The sequence below is a fragment of the Amphiura filiformis genome, chromosome 3, assembly GCF_039555335.1.
Source record: "Amphiura filiformis chromosome 3, Afil_fr2py, whole genome shotgun sequence".
Taxonomy (NCBI): Eukaryota; Metazoa; Echinodermata; class Ophiuroidea; order Amphilepidida; family Amphiuridae; genus Amphiura; species Amphiura filiformis.
The window spans coordinates 29,290,493-29,303,965 of NC_092630.1; the positions used below are offsets into that span (position 1 = coordinate 29,290,493).

The window sequence follows — 13,473 nt, forward strand, 5'->3', positions numbered from 1 at the left end:
TTTTGCATATGATGTAGATTTAACATCTGGAATGTAATGCAAGTGGTGTCGTTGCTGCTCTTCTAAATTCATTTATAAAACGTCCGCCCCAGATCAAGGTGTATATGAATTGGATTGGAATTGAAATCGTTTATAGTAATAATGTTTCAATGCATTGAAATTTGAATTTAATTGATATGAATTTAGAGTCATTTTCATTTCGATGCATTGGGATTGAATTGGAATAAACATGATTTGGCTTGGGCATGAATTTAATCGGATTGGAACTGAAATAATTGTGATAATAAAATTGTTTAACAATAATCAAGAACTTGCTTGCTTGGTCAAGGGAATAATTTGATTCTTAATTGATTAGATAACATTCAACAAGGAGGTACAATACATTAATTATAAAATACATTCCATTTTAAAATCAAATCCATATAGGCCCTATAGTATTAAATGTTTCTACACCGGATTAACAAAACACACCCAAATCACATTGTCAACGTAGATAATGTCGAATTATAACCTTATTATGAAGAGCAAAATTTGTACATGTTGTCATCTCGTAGACTCATTAGGAAACGAATTTGGAGAAAACCTTCTGTTAATAAAATATTATGCTGAGCCACCAGCCTGGGTGGCTCACGCTCCAGTAATTTCAGATGATTGAGCTCAGTAATACATCAAAGAATGTCTTCAAATTCATGAAAACAAATAGATAATCAGCTTATCGGATTAAAAGCTTAGAGGGAAGGTCTTGCTGCTCAGCGAGTGTTTGTAATTATCAGAAGGTTTTCTCCAAATTCATTCTCTAATGTGCCCTTCACATTCAAATGTCAAACAGAAAATCTGAATATATACATAGACAAATCAATTTAAAAAAGTTGTCTACAAAGTTGACCAATGTTTGTATTTCATATTGCAGTTCATGACTTCCATTAAAACGTCTTTTCGTTTATCTTATATAATATTATCTTATATAATATTTCTTTCACCATATCTTATTCACTTTTCATAATTGTTGCATAATAAAGAAGTATGGCCACATGTGCGTCCATACTCCCTTTCCATGCTCACGACAGGCATTTACTCGTATCAGCTCCAGTTCTTTCAAGTTTCTTGATTTTACAATACAACTTAAGCACATAAAGCACCGTGCTGGTAAATATGATTGCAAAAGAGATCCCCACAATTAATTGTATGGCAAGTTTTGAAGCGTATGTTGTGCACAACATATTATATGTTCCCTCAACACTGTAAAACATACTCTTATTGGCGTACCTAAGAGGAGTTGCACACTGAACCAGATCGATACTTAAGTCATAGCCCCATAGGGTACGCTCTGGATTGTCTAGAGCGCTCTTGATCCATCTGAGTTTGCAATCACAGTTCCATGGATTAGTATGCAGTGTTAAATGCATTAAACGAGGTATATAGTGGAGAACAGATTCATCCAAAGTGGTAAGGAGGTTGGTATCAAGTATCAATACGTTAACACTGGTTCCAGCTAAGGCATCTGGAGCAAAGTGTCTCAACCTGTTCTTATTCAGAATCAGAGTTGTTAAAGACGACACATTGGCAAATTGATATCTGATCGATCTAAGATCATTCGCTTCAAGATCAATATAGGAAAGTGAGTTGAGCGTTCTAAAAGCATGATTAGCTATGCTACGAATTCTATTATGATGTAAATGTAGATATTCCAGTGACCAAATATCATTGAATGTATCGTTTTTTTTTTTTTTTATTCTGTTAGAACTCACATCAAAAATAGATATTGGAGTGTTTTGAAGTAATTCTGCTGGTAATATGGACAGACGGTTATTAGACAGATTTAAAGTTTTCAAATTAGACAGATTGCTAAATGATCTGAATTCCAGCTCCGTTATCCGATTGTGGGATAAATCAAGATATTCCAAATAGTCCAAGGTTAAAAAGCATTCTTTTTCAACCTGATAAATTTCGTTATGACTAATATTCACATGTACTAGTCGTGGCATTTTCAACAGATGTACACAAGGTATGCTGGTGATTCCATTTCCAACTATTGATACATTTTCCAGGTTTGACATTGTGGCTCCCATTGGAATTCCAAGCAAATGATCGTGATAACTGTTTATGCTTTTACTTTTGTCAAGACGTCTATCCAATGCATAATCCATTTCAAGCACCCAAAGATTGGGCATACCACTTAACCATCCGTGTTCTATATTCCTGATCTTATTATGAGACAAACGAAGCTCCTCTAAATTATACAATAGACCAAATATTTCCTTGTCTAAGAGCATGATGGAATTATTTGACAGATCCAGTGTTACAAGATAGCGCAGAGGACTGAACACATGTAACGGCAAGAATAAAAAGAAGTTTCCACTCAGATCAAGTGCCTGTAGTTGTGTTAAGTTTTCAAAAAGATGAGCATCTAAAAGGCTAATCTGATTATTCTGTAAGTATAATTCTTTCAATTGCCTTTGTTTTGTTATTGCCCTTGGAAGGCAATCAAGATTATTATGACTCAAATCAAGAGTCTTCAGACGAGGTGCTACAGCAAGTGCATCTTCCAGAACTATCCTGATTTGATTCCGAGGAAGAGCAAGATGGCGCAAGTGTATCAAAGGCTTCTTAGATATCTGATCCAAGATAGTCAAGTTTTGGTATTCCAAGTGTAATGACTTCAAATTGTCAGGAAGTTGGTCTGGTACTTGGTCGTACATGGAATTCAAGCACGAAACTGCTTTCGTCCTTCCTTCACAGTCGCAGTAATATGGACATGTTGCCGATCCAGAGACACCGCTTATGATTTCCAGAGCCACTAGGGTGGTCGTGATAAGAGTGGTGATGATCTGCCATAAAGCGAACATTTTCACCTGAAAAAAAAAAAAGATCAAAATAGTAAATATTAGATGCGTCTTAACCACAAAATTATCAAAATCTATATGGATACACAAAGAGGAATGATCACAAAACGTGCATGTTGCTTAAATTTCTATCCAATGGCTGGAAGGAGACGAGACAAGACTGAAAATAATCCATTGTGTAATTGAAAACGTCATGTAATTGAAATTCTCCGACGCACAATTGGGTTTAGTACTTATCGTCGACTCGACTTCCCATCTATATATACTATCTCCCTGGTTGAACAAATTCTCATTCTCCCTGTTTTAATGATAGTATAAAACATTTATGTCTCAGTAGGAGAAAACGCACCGCTAATCAGGTAATACCAGTACACGTCCTGTAATGGTATTGAGTAACTGCAAAAGCAGAGCCACGGCGTGATTGCCTCGTTATAAAGACAGAAAATGGGCAGCATAAAATATACAGACATGTTCATTAAAATTTCAAACCTGCGCCTGAATGTGATTTCACAAGTGCTCCGTCACTCCGTTACAGACGCAAATGTCAATTATCCACTTAAAGAGGGAAATGGAAACAGCGGTATGGTTATACAATATTGGGTTATATAATAGGGTATCTTTAAATTAGTTTCAAGGATTATACTGGATTGCTTCACAAGATACTACAGCTATTACATGGCGATTTTGTACTACTATATGTTGGCAACTGGAATAGGCAAATATTGGTTAAGAGCCATTTATGTAAAAAATATGAATAAGAATTCATGTAAAATGTGCTGTGTCTGTGCGGTTTACCAGCCGGTTTACTTTCCATTTTGTTGATGGGATCCTGTACTACAGAGGACAGAATAACCAGCAACCCTTATTTATTATCAATTGGGTATGTTTATATGCGATATTTAATACGTATAGCTACACATGTCGTAATTTAAATATTCGTCTCTTACACCAGACGCAATTGACCCAATTGAGTAATCATTGTAACATTTAAAATAATATGGTTGATAATTTTGAGTCAGAGACATATTTGAAGCATGAACAACCGTACAGAATAATCAATCAGAGTCAAAAGAAGACGATAATTCTTAATAATCGACGACACTATTCGTGTAAGATAATTGCAAAGATAACAAACAGGAATACAGGATTAGTAAGACGTATATTTTTGTCTATGAATAAATAACGCTTATTAATACAGGTTGGTGCGGAATTTACTGAGAGTAATGCCTGTGTCTGCCAACCAAAGCTAACAATATTGCATTTTTAGATTGTGAATCTTCCCGCCTTAAGCTGTTTAATTAGGGTCTTTCACGCGTGAACAAAAAATCTTTATGAATAACACGCGAAGGTACGTCAATATCAGTAGAGACACTGTGACAGTGAATTATGCGCAAGCACCTTATACGTATTATGTGATAAGTTAATTACTGAATGTTATGATGAGGATTGCAGGGGCGTATAATATACTTGTCAACAAATTTATTGAATTTCAGCTGTGAAAATATGTCATTTATGGTATTGTATTCGAAAATGATAATTTGATGGTACACTATATATACTTGAAGGAGTAGGTGGAAATTTATTTTTTCCACCTTTGCAAATATTTTTTTGGGACGTTTACTCATTAATGTAGTAAATAACTCCCGAAATAAAGCATCTGCAAACTACGTTTTCGTGTTAAGAAACTAATCAGATGTTGCTTTTTGTCTTTTTGGGGCAAGAAACTCAATGCGCGCAAGGTAGTTGAATTCGGAAACCTTACTGAACGAGACACGCGGTATCCGGGGCTACCATGATAAATGTTGCTTTAAACCATATCCCCACTACTGACTCATTTATACTGCAATTTTATTACGCTAACAAATTGCAATTTTATTACGCTAACAAATTAAAATACTGTCTTTCAAAGAGCATGTGGTACTTTAAATTCTGAATAACAAATTTTAAAATGTAATTAAGAAAGTAGATAAGAGAAAGGTTTGCATCATTTAAATGGATTTACCGCCCATTCCAACTAACTTGATTGTAAGCCGGTTCAATATTGCAACTAAATTTACTTTAAAGTACAAAACATTATAAGTGGGTAATTTCTAGCAAGTATATTATAATCCGGTTCCTCTTAAGGCTATAATTATTGGCCACAAAGACATCTATAATAGATGAGCAGTATTAATAATCCTGGCACATCGACGAGTTGGTCAATGATCCATCGTTCGTTAATACGAACTGAAAGATTCATGGCATGGCAAGTTTTTCCTATGATAACACTTTATTATTTATATAGTAAGTACCTGTCAATATGGATGAGCTTACTGACCATAACAGAAGAAAAAAGTTTCAACAAGATAAAAATTTTAACAGCACTTTACTACTTAATGCAATTTGCGATAGCTGCAGACAGTGCCCATTCGTTTTACCCTACCCAGTAGTAATACATATTTCATATCGTTCTTTGACATACTATTATAAACTTGGTTCTGTTGAACCAAACTACAATTTTAACAACGTCTGTATTAAGCCTGTAATTCTTGAAATATGAAGTTGTGTAATTTTTGTCTATGATGAGCACATGCACAAAACCGATGTGGTAAAGTGCTATCGTCGATTAGTTCGCTGTGGCAAACTTGTAGTCTTGTTTACCCGGATGATATTTTCGATATTGAAAGTACCTTATTTCATGTTTGCATTGAAGTGCGGTCTTATTTATGTCGCGGCTTTGTCGATGAATATAATAATAATGGAGTATTAATTATAATATCAAACATACGAGATTAGGAAAGAAGTACAACAACCTGTGTAATAAATATTACGACAAATAGGCAACTATTAAGGCTCTAGGATCTTCATGAAAGTTTGCGTTCAGCACTTCTTTTCAATCGCGTGGCGACACTTCTGTGTATATAGAAAGCATATACCGTTGGTGACAGCATGGAAGTAGTAGTACTTCCATATGGTGACAGCTACATTAAAAAAAAACGGTAAAAAAAAGTTCCCAGTATCGTCGATGCTACAGTCATAGTTAACACGGTTGTTTGATGGTGTGTAAACTGTAGTCATTTTAAAGAAAAGGTGAACAAAGATGGCGCCATTTATCATATATTTTATTGCATCTTTAGAAGGTGTAGACACTTGCATCATGACATTCTAACATTAGAACAAAGAATAACAAATGGCAAGGACATTTTCAAAGAAATTTAAAATGTATGCAAATAGCGCCCTCAATTTGCAGTTCATAGAATAAAAATTACCACAAAAAAGTAGCAATAGATGAATAATTTGATATAGAAACGATAATCTAATAACTGTTGATATTGTCTAGGTCTAGAATTGAACATTATATAATGTTTTGTTACAAAAATTAATAAACAGTTGAGACCATTTTGAATAAATCACATTGCTACAGACCAATGCTTTTCTTAGTTCTATTCTTACTAATCTATTCTATTCTATTCTACTCTACTCTACTCTACTCTACTCTACTCTACTCTACTCTACTCTACTCTACTCTATTCTATTCTATTCTATTCTATTCTATTCTATTCTATTCTATTCTAAAGCCTTTAATCTCGCGTTCTCGTTATAAATAAATACCATTATTGCCTTCACACATTAGCTAAGAACGTGCTTAACATCGGCGAATGCAAGCGAAAGAGGCGTGCATTTTTTATATTGCCTGGGAATGTCACTTTGGTTTATGATTAAAGGCAAATGGGAGCTATTCAGATGACACAAGTAAATCAAGATTGATGTGAATTGATTTGGATTTGCGATATCCATAAATGTATTCATACGGCCAATGCCTATCACACAGGGGGTGTAAACTACGCGCACTGATTCCAAATATGGTGATTACGCATTACGTGCTCCTGTCACTAGGATCCGCAACATGCTCATCTATCAGGGGCACAGTTCTTAAACCCCAATACATTTGTACATTCATTGAATGACATTTGAAAATTTGGGTACAAGAACTCATACTCTGAAACTTGAGGTCAAATTTTGCACTATGAATGTTTAATTGAGGTTATTGAACTATGCCACTGGGATGAGGTCATTGTGGTCCATAGTGTGTGTGTCTGGTAGGAATTTTGGCAGACCAGATTGATTTGAGTGGAAAAAAGATGTCTAAGCAGAATTTATATTTGAGTGTCCACATTTTATAAACGTGTTTGGAATTTATTTTTCCCCATAAAAAATCCGTCATTTAACATTTCAAGCAGGTATACTTGTTTATACATTACCTCATATTAAACTGTTTTGATTTGATATGCGCTTTTTATCGGGTAAGCCTTTTATTTAAATTAAAGGCCCATTCAGTGATTTTCTCATCCGGACGATCGTAAAAATCATCAAAATTCAGATTTTGGTACATCATTTTCATAGATGTATTCAAACGAGGCTTCAATTTTTCCTCGTTTCTTGCCAAATCTTTAATTTTCAATGACTTATAAGCAGTTATAGGCCTACAAAATATAAATTTTTAACACTTTCACTGGGATCACCAAATGGGCCTTTAAAGGTACTTGAACTGCCGCCACCTTTACAATCGACACGTACGTAAAATTGAAGGGTTATGTTATTAATTGTGAGATAAGCAGAATGGTACGTTCAATGTAACTGATTCACGTGACGCACAACCTTATTGAGGATACTGTGTTTGTAAAAAAAAAATCAGAATTTCATTTGTGACGTGATTGAGTAAAATTAAAATTAATGCCGGATTATTGTGAGTGTTTGTGTGTTTAAATAATTATCTATTCTCCATGGAAAATGTTCGATGTGTTTTTACCCACTTACGTAAGAAATTCAGTAGGGAAGGTTTCCTTTGCCTAGTTATAATGAAAGACAGAGATAAAAAGACTTTATCGCGTCTGACGTCATCAAACTCAAGCAGGGCTTGTTTACAAGTGTCGTGATGATGACTTGCTGAACGCGGCGGTATAACCGGGCGCCTTATTGTTAATTTTGCACCTTCAAATATAATCATCTCAAAAGTTTTTATAGTAGGAAACTTCCTTTCCCGAAGGCACCATGTCAGCAATGTGAATTTAATTGACAGTGACGTCAGACGCGATAAAGTCTTTTTATCAACCAAAAAGCAAAAAATGCAAACACCATAATTTGTATACTTAACCCTAACACCGAAAAAGGAGAACAGATGAACAAAGAAGTCACTTGGCACCCGGGATTCGAGCCTTAGAACCCTCGGGTGGCAAGCACACGATCACTGACCGGGAGCCATAGGGCTTCACTGTCCCAGCCAGCGATTCCGTGAGAATACGAGAGTCGGTTAGTATCTAATGAGCGTTGACTTGTAACCCCATATATAGATTATTTTCATGGCATTTCTCTGTGATCACATACGTACCTGTTCAAGTCGGTATAGTAGGCCTATGCCTGTATATCATTCGTGAATGAATTCAAAGCTACTGGTCCCTCGGTGTTGGATGATTTGACTACGTCTCTCCGCTGACGCGTCGGGAAGTAGTCCAATCATCCAACACCTCAGGACCAGTAGTTTCGACTATTTCCCCTCAAAACACGTTGTATTTGTATACTACTAGCTTGTACAGGTGCGCGATATGAACTCAGTCAGCCAGGATGTTTCGAAACTACCCAACTTGCGACGTAATACGCTCATTGCGTGGTAGTAGGTCACATAATTATTGGTGCCTGCACCAGATGATACATGTCTCGTTTATTGAAACATCGACCCATTTCTCATTGTATCCCTGGTTGTGTGTAAAAACAGTGACCTACATAATAGAAAGCAAGTAAGATAAATAGGAGAAGGCGAACCACATACACCCCATTATTACTCTTGGCAAGGTAACATTGGAAAACATGACGTATTGGGTTCTTAAGGGGATCAGAAAAATCTACCTCCGGCATTTTCGACAAAAGCTGAAATTGGACAATTATCGGCGTCTTGAAATTCGTATAGGGCTTGTGTTACTGGCAAAATCACATCACTGCAACGCCCTACCAAGCACGCACTAAACCTGAAATATATATGCAGTCGTCTTTTCTGGATCAGTACCAACAAAGCGGAAATTATTTGGTCAATGTGATTGCTTACTTTACATTCTCGTAAATTATGTTAGTTGCCACGAAGTAGGCCAAACTCAATAAAGTCACAAAGTTGCAACATTATGTTCACGTTTAATATAAAATCATTACAAATTCTTAAAAGCGTGTAACAATAATTTACTAAATACGAAAAGTGCACATGAGGTAGGCCGAGGTACTGAGCTCAAATGTACTTATATATCAATCGGTTCGTATGTGGGTGCGTATGTTGCTTTTGCGTTCAGCTTCACGAAAGATGCATTCTTCATATTTAAATGCAGATAATGTTTTAAGGGCCGCCTTATTGGGACTAACTATAACTAAAGTATATATTTTGAGCGGACCTCAGCTGTGCCCATGTGAAAACATATTAAATACCTCAACAAAAGTTTGGAAAGTTTTTTGAAGCATCTATATCTCAGATTTATTTGTGACATGTTCTTATTATGTTGCATATCCATGAACAGCCACTTTAGTCCCCTTTACAATGACAACGCGGCTGAGTGCACGTCTTGTGAATGTAGTGGGGGTCTCAAACAGAATGTACCAAATTGACTATTATTCTGTGCAGTAAGCTGCAATCCATATCTTTGCACCTATCTGGGACCTAAATACAATCCTCCAAGATGACAACAGAGCCCCACAGAGCCAGCCAGGGTAATCAACGACTGCATACAGAATATGGGAGTATAGAGAATGGAATGACCTGCCATCAGCCCAGACCTAAAACCGATTGAATACTTGAGGGATCAGCTCATTGGCGTAGAATTATTGTTGACATTTGGGGGGGGGGGATAAATATTTTAAGAAGTATAGTGAATACAGCACGTTTTAGCTACAGAAAAAGAAGTTTTTGCCACATGAAGCTAAACTGGTGAAACATGGTGCAAAAGTGGAATAAATTCGCGCGAATCGCGCAAAAATTGGGACTTTTGGGGCTAAAATGGCAAAATATGACGTTAATTTGGTCAGAAACGCACATACAGGCGTCAACATTAGGGGGGTGTTTGTATGGACCACCCCCCTGGCTAAATATTGGGGGATTTATCCCCCATCCCCCCGGATATATGCCTATGGATCAGCTTGGTCGCCCTGTGCGTACCAGCCAATGCAACCACATTGGATGACATGCGACGAATCCTGATTGAAGAATGAAATAACATCCCACAGCAACGTGTGACAAGGCTGATGAGCAGTGTGAGGTGGAGGTACCTGGCTGTTGTGGCTGCGTATAGTTTTCACACCCACTTAGTGACTAGTGTTGTTTGAGCACAGTATAATGGTCAATTTGGCATATTCTGTCTGAGACCCCACTACATTCACAAGACGTGTATTCAGTCGTAAAAAGGTGTGTTTTCCCAAATACTGTGTTATTGTAAAGGAGAATAAAGTAGCTGCCCATTGATATGCAACACGATATGAACATGTCACAAATAATCTTAGATATATGTATAAAACATTTACATCTTGATACCGACAATGCCTTGAGATGCAGTTTTCATTATTTTTAACAATGGCACAAATGGATACAGTGATAATGTATGCTATTATATTCCCGACTGATTAATCGCATCTTTCTCGCACAGGGCACATATATCTTGTTCAAGTTACACATCCAACATAACACATACAATACTTCCCCTACTTAAGTCGCTAAATAAGTTATCAATCAACGAGTTTTCTTACAATTGTATGCAATACTCCAGAGAATAGAATAGCCAACATCCAATACTTGTAAGCATTTTATGTTACGTATACAATATGTGTGATACCCATGTCTTATCCAATATCCGTAATGACAAGAATTATGGTATTTCAGAAAATTCGAAACAATATTTACATGATTTGGTTTAGCGCAATTAACCTAGCAAATTGTTTGATCAATGTAGCATTTAAAATAAACATACACCATAGTCATTCAGAGTCAAAAAAGACGATACTTGTTAATAATCGGCGACAGTATTAGTAGTATTCGTGTATGATAATGGCAAAGATAACAAAGGAGGCATACATCAGCTGATACAAGGCATATTTTTGTCTGTGAAAAATTATTCGCATAATTTACTGCAGACTAGTGTGTAATTTACTTAGAGTAATGCTTATGTCTGCCACCAAAGTCAACACTATTGCATTTTTGATTGTGAATCTTCCCGCCTTAAGCTGTTTAATTGAACAAAAATCTCTATGAATAACACACAAAAGTATATTCAATATCAGTAGAGACACTGCGACATTCAATAATACGTAAGTTCCTTTACTTATGTTATGTGATACGTTAATTACTGAATATTATGATGAGGATCGCAGAAGCGTATTGTACTTGACAACAAATTTATAAAACTTCAGCTGTAGAAATATTGAGGTAAATTTGACTAGAGGTTTTGATAATGGATAAAATGTGTTTCAGAATGGCCCATAGAACGAACGAAACATAACATTTCATTCCTACACTGGGATTATGAGAAAAATATGAGCTTTCTTTTGATGTCAAAATGGAGTTTGATAATATAAGGTGGGGAGATGAGGCTGTCGATCTGGTCACACACCTTTAACTGTAGTATTCAGCAAAGTCCTTCAGCAGTGTACTTCCTGATTATCGCGTAAAATCGCCTGCTCGAGACAGCGATGCTACGCAGTTTAATCGGCGAATTAGGTGCCGATGTGATGATGACGTGATTTTATTAGCCCCACTAGCGCCAAATCGGCAGACCGCTGAAGAACCTTGCAGAAAACCATACTAAAATAAATTATTTGGAAACCACGTATTAAGCATATTTTCATTAAGCCAAGACAGACACATATCAGAACTCCTATTGTTGGTGTTTTATTGTCTCTGGGACAAAAGCGACAGAATTTAATTCGGATATAGTGCTCAACGAGACATGCGCTAGCAGACGGTGTATATAATACGAGCTTCGCATGAGTTATTATTATCAAATTAATGTATTTACGCTTATTAATTTCGAAGGTTATTCGTAGAGCAGTTGTAAGTAACAATTTTGTATCTTCAAATGTTGCTTTAAATCATTTATGCATCACTTACTCGTTTATATTCACAACTGCAATCTTATTACACTAACACAGTGCTAGTATACGAGCGTATAAAGTGTCCTTTAACAAGCATGTGGAACTGTATATTCTTAATAAAGAAGGGTTTGCATCATTTCAATGGATTTATCCAACCGTTGTCACTAATTTGATTGTAAGCCAGTTCAAGGTCACTTGTTCTTCGTTTTATTAAGTCTTATAAGTTACGTAATTATGTAATAATAAGTATATCTCATGTCGCTTATTCGTTTCTAAGTCTTATATGGTTAAATACCACTAATTATGTATTACACGGGTTTCAATGGGAAAATGACTAATTTCGGGTGGAATTTTCTCATATTCAGAACTCTCACAGTTAAATGCCACTAATATCAGGTGAAACTATATGATTTAGATGCCAAATGATCAAAAACTCAACATAGGTTGACCTGAGACTTTTCTTGTTTTAACGCACTGAACCGTAAACACCTTAAAATGGCAGTGCGCCCTCGAAGCTGAAAGTTACAATATCGTATGGTAGGGCGAATATTTACTAAAAACCGAAGCCATGCGTATGAATTTTGGTATTATTACAACAATGTACCATTTTGAAGCATCAAACCCTAAAAAGTACTTTTTTGGCTATATAACTTGATCAATTTCAGCGATTTTAATGCAGTCTTTTCAGATGCCATGCAAACAAATAGTTACTCGTCGTATTTCCATGTATCGCCCAGGCCTATTAGTGGTATGTAACCATATGTTACATATGCAATAACTATAATATCTTATGATTAATACATGATTTTATAATTACTCGGAGTCATGTGGTTGAGCACACACAATACAGAGGTCACTTTTGCCAATACCACTTACGCCCTACAACTCACGCCATGCAAATTCCTTTGACATTCACTTTCATACGACAGAGTAATTTTCAAAAGAATTAATGGGCGTAAACCGGATAATGGAAAATCATAATCTATAAGACATTTCCAAATTCGCCGTAGAAGTGATGATATAACAAGATTAACTACCATAACAATTTTTGAATTCGTTGTCAAAGTGACGTAATAAGCGGATTAAATAAACAATTTTTGAATAGATCGCCCTGTACTACAAGCAGGTTGTATTCATCAGCGGTGTATGTCTGCAATCATAGATTTAATACAATACCGCTCTTTTCAAACATAATTTACTAATCTTACATATGCGAGTGTTTAGCATTTCTTTGACATCTATGGTTCAATGCATCTAGGTACCGCGTGAACGTTGTAGAGCAGGGCGATATATTCAAAAATTGTATTCATCTATTGCTATGGTAGTTAATCCGATTATTAGCTCACTTCGACAGCTAATATATCGCCTGCCTGCACTACAAGGGTCTTTATCCCTGTTCTTTGACATCTATGGTTCAATGCAGAGGTAACACGTGAAAGGTACCAGTGCAGTGCGATATATTTAAAACTTGTTTTGACCTATTGCTATGATAGTTAATCATGTTCCATCAGCACTTCTACGGCGAATACGTCTT

At 36.1% G+C, this 13,473-nt stretch overlaps 1 protein-coding gene across 4 annotated transcripts in view; it reads right to left on the reverse strand.

Annotated features, from left to right (window-relative positions):
* Positions 1-557: 557 nt before the first annotated feature.
* LOC140148323 (uncharacterized) overlaps positions 558-13,473 on the reverse strand; it is a 291,837-nt gene continuing 278,921 nt past the window's right edge. For all 4 annotated transcript variants that reach the window (XM_072170234.1, XM_072170232.1, XM_072170235.1 and 1 more), the window contains one exon: positions 558-2,852. In XM_072170234.1, the coding sequence (XP_072026335.1) occupies positions 1,059-2,852 (1,794 nt within the window). In that variant the 3' untranslated portion in view covers positions 558-1,058. The remainder of the gene's footprint in view (positions 2,853-13,473) is intronic.